Genomic DNA, 6000 nt, shown 5'->3' with positions numbered 1-6000 from the left:
AGCAGCGCTGAGCGAGGCTATAGCTACCTGTGCTGGCAGCGATCGGGGCTCTGGGACGTCTGTGGCCACCACCTCCTGTATTGGCACCCCTGGGTACAACGTGGTGCTGCCCGTGCTCCCAGGTCCAGCATGCGTGGGGTGCCGGCCCTGTTACTTGAGGATCCATCCTGAGCGATTTTCAAGCTCTCCCTGGCTCTGCCCCAGTGAACTTGCCCACTTCCCTGGCCTGCCCTTGCTCCCCTAACCAGCAATAGGACTAGAGATAACCAGCGATAGGACTAGAGGGAATCGCCTCAAATTGCACCAGGGGAGGTTCAGGTTGGAAATGAGGAGACATTTCTTCTCAGAAAGAGCAGTCAGGCATTGGGACGGGTTGCCCAGGGAGGTGGTGGAGTCACCGTCCCTGGGGCTGTTTAAGGAGAGATTGGACGTGGTGCTTAGGGACATGGTTTAGTGGGTGACATTGGCGGTAGGGGGATGGTTGGACCAGATGATCTGGAGGCCTTTCCCATCCCTAATGATCCTGTGATTCCATGAGGCTGAGCCTCCTGGTGGGGCTCCTGGGTGCCTTCGCGAAGCCCACGAGGGCACCGCAGGGCGGGACCCCGCAGCCTCAGCCCACCCCCGGTCCAGAAAGGACCACTGCGTACCCTGCGGTGCCACCGCAGCCCGGCCGCCATTTCACGAGGCGGCTGCCGGGGGCGACCCGGGGCCGGGCGTGCACCCCCGGCCCCCCCCTCCTCGCTCCCCGCCAGGGGGCGCCATCTCGGCGGCGGCCGCGGGGCTGCGCCTCGGCCAATCGCCGTGCTCGCCGCCCGGAGGCCCCGCCCCTCTTTGTTGCGGCCACCAATGGCGGCGGCCCGGGGGCGGTCGGGCGGCGGCGGGCAGCGCGGTACCGGCGGCGGCGGCATGGGGCGGCCGCGCCGGGGCCGGGCCGGGCAGCGGGAGCGGCGGCAGAGGGCCGGGGGGCGGCCGCCGGCAGGGCCGCTGCGGGGCATGGCGGCGGCGGCGGCTCCATGACGGGCACGGCGGGCGGAGGAGGAGGGCGACGCCGGGCGGCCCCGGCTGCGGCGGCGGCGGCGGGCGGGGGCCGTTCCCGGAGCGCACAGCCGCGGGCGGAGGGCGGCGGCGGCAGCGGCAGCGGCGGCTCGGAGGAGGAGGACCCGCCGCGGGACGGCGGCGTGCTGTTCCTCGTCAACCGCAGCGGCTTCCCGCTGGACGGGCAGACGTGGGAGCGCATGTGGGGACACGTGGAGCGGGTGCACCCCGACGGCAGCGCCGTGGCCGCGGCCATCCGCAGCGCCGCCAGGCTGGCCCGGGTAAGGGCACCTCCCTCCCCCCCCGGTGCTAATTAGCGCTCATTAGCGGGCCTCGGGGCGTCCGAGGAGAGGTGGGGGCCCGGCTCGAACCGGCGCGAGAGGTGGCTGCGGGAGGATGGCCGGGAACCCGCTCGCACCGCTGCTCCGTGACTGCGCTGCTGCTGCTCCATCCTTAATCCCTGGGGGGTTAATTGCGGTCCAGACCTTGCAGACCGCGGTGAATTAAACCTCTGGTGACTCGGAGGGCTCTGCTCTGCCGGCTTCACCCTGCCAGGTAGCGCAGCACCTGGAGCGGAGCAGACACAGCTTTCTGCTCGTTAGCGAGGCGCGGCGGGGTTGGAGGAGAGGAGTTTCACGCCTGCCGAAACTGGAGCGTTCCCAGCCGTGAGATGCTCTCCAGCCCCGCTGCAGTGTTTACATTGGCCTCTCGCCCTGCGGTAGCTCTGCTGTCTCCGGAGGCATCACGGCTTAGAAATACCGGCGCAGGGTCAGGGTCTTTCATCAGTCTCTGAATCTCACTTGCTGGGTTAATGCACGCTCTGCAGTGCTGTGTCGGCGGTTTGGTCGTCCTGCTGCAAGCCCCTGCTGGCTGCCGTGCTGGGATGTGTACCCCCTCGTGTCGGAGCTGTACCAGCATTGCCCTGCATCTCTTGTGCATAGCTTCACCGTGTGGGTTTCTGCCCTGCTGCTGGCTGCCAGGGGTCAGTCTTCCTGCGATCTGTGCTGCGGCTGCACCCTAAATACCTGCGTGTTAGGAGGCGTTGAGCGGCCTTGAACAGCAGGCAGCATGCCACCAGCCCGTTGCTGTTAGTTTGCGGCAGGGAGCTGCTCTTAGTGCAGCACGTCGGAGCTCCTGAGGACCTGCTGGACAGTGCAAGGCAACAAATCCTCCTGCAGCGTGAAGGCCCCAGCAGGGTTTTGCCTGGCCTGGTGGGACGTATGGCTGCAGTGGATGGCTCCCCATGGCCATGAGATGGGGAAAAAGCCCAGGAGTTACTCCATCTGGAAGCCTTAATTCGCTTTCTTTAACCACTTATGCTCCTGAAACTTGAGCTGTGTCTGGTGCGTGTAGTACAGCTCTGTCTTAGCGCCAAGAGTGATGGGCAAATAATTCACCCAAACCAAAGGCATTGGGGCTGGAAGGAGCTTGTGAAACTGAGAAATTGCCTCTAATGAAGAGCTTATGCGTGGAAATTGGGATTAAGGAACGTTAATGAGTCTTAGCCGTAACTTACGCTTGCTGTGACTGCAGGCCCGTCTGCGCATGCTGCCGTGTCTCTCTCGTGGTGCTGAGGGTGATAACAGCGTGCTGCAGACCTGACCATCTGTCTGCCTTCTATTTAAAATACATTTTTGTATGCCAGCAGTGTAAGAATCTCTATTTTTTTCCCTTACTGAGGCCTGTTTACTATTTGACTGTAGTAACTAGCTGAATGCTGGCTTGTGGTCTCCTTGGGGGGACAGATGCTCGCTCCCCCAAAACACACACAAAATCCCTTGCTCTTAGTGGAGGTGGGAGCCTGGATGGGAAAGTGTGTAACAGAGACAGCTCCAAGCTGTTCAGCCTCACTTTTTTTTGTCTGTAATCCTTGGCTTGGAGTGCCTTTAGAGCAGTGATTTTTTGCTTTATAACCTTCAGGGCTGACCCGCCCCATTCCCAGAGCAGCGTGGCTGCGGTGGTGTTGTGGCTCCACGCGGGTTGTGTGCTTCTTTCTGTGTGTTGTATTGTGCCTGCCGTGGGCACTGCTTTGTGAATTTGGGTTGGCATTAATATTTAAGCAAACTGTTCCCTCGATTGCATTTGTGAGAATTGTATTAACTTTTAGCGGGGCTTTCCCCCTCACACCCCACTGCCTGTTTTAGCACGTGCTGACCCCTTTTTTTGCAGGCTCCCTCTTAAAATAAGGGGGATTATGACAAAGAGCTGTCCCTTTCTTGCATGGCTACAGGCTGAGGAGCCACGTAGCTATGGGGATTAAATCTGGATTGAGGGCCAGGCTTCTTACGGTGCTTAGGCACAAGCAGGTGTCTTAGGGGATTTTTGCAAAATCCCATTATGGTGCCAGTTTATATCTTTAAGTGTCATAATATCATTAAATATCTGGGTCCCAGGTGGTCTCCAAGGTACCACGCGACCCCTGCCCAGCAAGCAGGCTGTTGATAAGCAGCAGATGGAAAGTTACACAGCCCGGGATCCTTGTCTCCTCTTATCTGTATCTCGTGGTAGAGGAAAACAAAGATTAGACTTGAAACGAATCCATGGGTGAGGGATGATGACAAAGGCAGCCCTGGGACTCTGTTCCTCTGAAGTGCCCAAAGCTAGAGGGGGGTGGAAAAAATGCAAAGCATTTGCCTCCTGCCCTAGTCTGCCTGTCCCTCTAGGGTGGTGTTGGAGTGACATCAGTGGCAGCTGTGGCGGGGGCCTGCCCTGGTCCCCTCACTGCAGCAGGGACGAGGCTCGCCCCCAGTGCACAGGCATTTGCTGTCACAAGTGGGATGATTTTGTCCGACGCCTGAGTTCACTTTGGGCTGGTGCCATCTGTGCTGCCGTGTTGTATCGCATGAAGCGTGTGCCTCTGTCAGAGCAAATCACTTATCCGTATCCGCTCCACAGGGAGCGGTAGCTGTCTAACCTCTATTTTTTTGTTCGTTTGTCCAGCCCTCGGTGCCGCCGGTGCCGAACTACAAGCTCTCCATGTCTATCCCAGAATGGCTCCAGGCAATACAGACCTACATGAAGATGCTGCAGTATCCTTCTCGAGCGCGCCGCCTCTGGGGAGAAGGCCGGCTTGGGGCTCGTGAATTAACGGGGTTTACTGAAGCACTCGCTGCTCCCAAGGGCTTGGGATCATTTGGGGGTAAAAGGACTCGTCTTGGCACAGCTAAAGATTTCTGGTGGTACCTGCAGCCCTGAGCTTTTCACAGCAGTCCTCTGGGCTGTGCAGTTAACTTTAAATGATACTGAAGAATTTTGCTGTAGTGACACCGGTGAGAACAGAAATGCTCGTTTTGTAGTTGCTTTATGAGGATGTTAGGATCAGATCATGATGCCTGGAGAAATAATATGGCATCCCTTCATAAAGGGAGGATGGGGGAGGCAGGGTTGTTGCAAACCCTTTCTCCCTCGGCCCTGATGGCCCCGAAGGGCTCCCTGAGGCCTGCCTTCTTGCTCAGGACCGTCAGCTCTCTGGAGCCCAGAGGTCGGCAGCCTTGCCCGTCACACAGGAGCTGACCAAAGGAATCCTCCCCACACACCCTGCTTTTGGTCCTTTTCTGATGCAGTAATGAGCCACAGGAAAGCAGGAGCAGTGGGAGGGAGGTCCTGAAGGAGTGCATGTCAGTGGAAATGTGTGCGCGCGGAGTTGAGGAATGAATGTGAAGTCCTGGTAAGGATTAGGCAAGGGTATGGGTGGCAGCTGGAAGAGCATCCAAAAATAGCGGGGCAGGCAGCGGCGGGGATCAAAGCCCCATCAGGGGCTGGAGCCACAGCGGGGAGGAGGCTGGGGCCAGCTGTGCTGTGGAGAGCGGCTGCTGTAGGGCCAGGCACCGCTCTGCAGCCCTGCAGTTTTGCAGGGTGAGGGATTTTGGGTGTGTTTTTGGTGGGGAGGAGCAGGGCTGTGCCAGAGGGGAGGACATGTCATGCGGAGCTCAACAAATAGTTGTTTTTTTCCAGCGGTTTTGAAATCCTGTGCTCTGCTGTGGAGCAGAAACGAGCCTTAGGCGTTGGGTTTGGGTCTGTGTTCAAAAGAGCTTCAAAGGGTGCTGGGGAACGGGGTCTTGGCTTCCTTTGTGAGCTAAAAGAGGCTGTGTGCTTTGTTCAGAGCGCCCTGGAAAAGGGCCTCCTGAATGGGGTTTTGAAGGCAGGAGGGAAGGAAAGCTTTATTTCTGGGGAACGCTGAGCTTCAACCAAGGCCAGTTCTGAACATCCTGATGCAAGCTGGAGATTTATTTAGACTGTGGTCACGCAGCCAGCAGCTGTGCTACTTACCCCTTGCCAGGCACCCTTTGTCTCCACGGAGTCACCCCTTTCTGCCCTGGTATCAGCACCACGATTTTGCTGGCGTGAGTGTTCTTGTGGCTGTGCTGGGGAACTGATTCAGCTGGAAAAACAGCAAAAATAAGTGGCTGGTGCGATTTTGATTTTTTTTTTTTTAAGGGGGTGTTGTTTGTATTGGACAGACCAGTTTCTGATTTATTGCATTGCTGCATGAACAGCTCTGCTCAAAGAGCAGAGAAGAGGCTGATCTTAGTGCTGCTGCTGCAGATCAGCTTGCATTTCTAGCCAAGCGGTGCTGAGCTTTAGCTGATGGGTGGCTGTTTTCTGGCATCCTTTATGATGAACTTCTGTGCTCGTAGCGGTAACATATGTTCCTGGTTTGCACTTAGCTGGACACTTCCATTTGAAGTGCACAGTATATTTTAGGGAATGCTTTGTATTTCCTAGATGTAAATGGATGTATCTGCCATGCTGCTTGTTTGCAGGTCCCATGTGAGCTGTGCGGCTGAGTGAGTTAAAAACTTACGAAGGAAGCCAGCTCTTTGAAACCATGAGTGGTGTTGATTGGTTCGAGTAGACTACAAATGCCTTCTCTCTCCTGAAGGGGAGAATTTTGTCAAGCTCTGATGTAACCCAGTAGTGAGTGGGAGCTAGAGGAAAAGAGAATTCATAACACACCAATGC

At 57.3% G+C, this 6000-nt stretch overlaps 1 protein-coding gene across 2 annotated transcripts in view; it reads left to right on the top strand.

Moving 5' to 3' along the window:
- Positions 1-1016: 1016 nt before the first annotated feature.
- VASH2 (vasohibin 2) overlaps positions 1017-6000 on the top strand; it is a 28328-nt gene continuing 23344 nt past the window's right edge. Inside the window, exons 1-2 of one of the 2 annotated variants that reach the window (XM_035558492.2) lie at positions 1017-1319; positions 3979-4067. In XM_035558492.2, coding sequence (XP_035414385.1) covers positions 1017-1319; positions 3979-4067 — 392 coding nt within the window. The remainder of the gene's footprint in view (positions 1320-3978; positions 4068-6000) is intronic. The other variant, XM_035558482.2, reaches the window with a different exon arrangement.

This window comes from Cygnus atratus, chromosome 3 (genome assembly GCF_013377495.2).
Source record: "Cygnus atratus isolate AKBS03 ecotype Queensland, Australia chromosome 3, CAtr_DNAZoo_HiC_assembly, whole genome shotgun sequence".
NCBI classification, from domain to species: Eukaryota; Metazoa; Chordata; class Aves; order Anseriformes; family Anatidae; genus Cygnus; species Cygnus atratus.
Note: the sequence above shows the minus strand (reverse complement) of the source record. Positions and strands in the feature narration are given on the sequence as shown.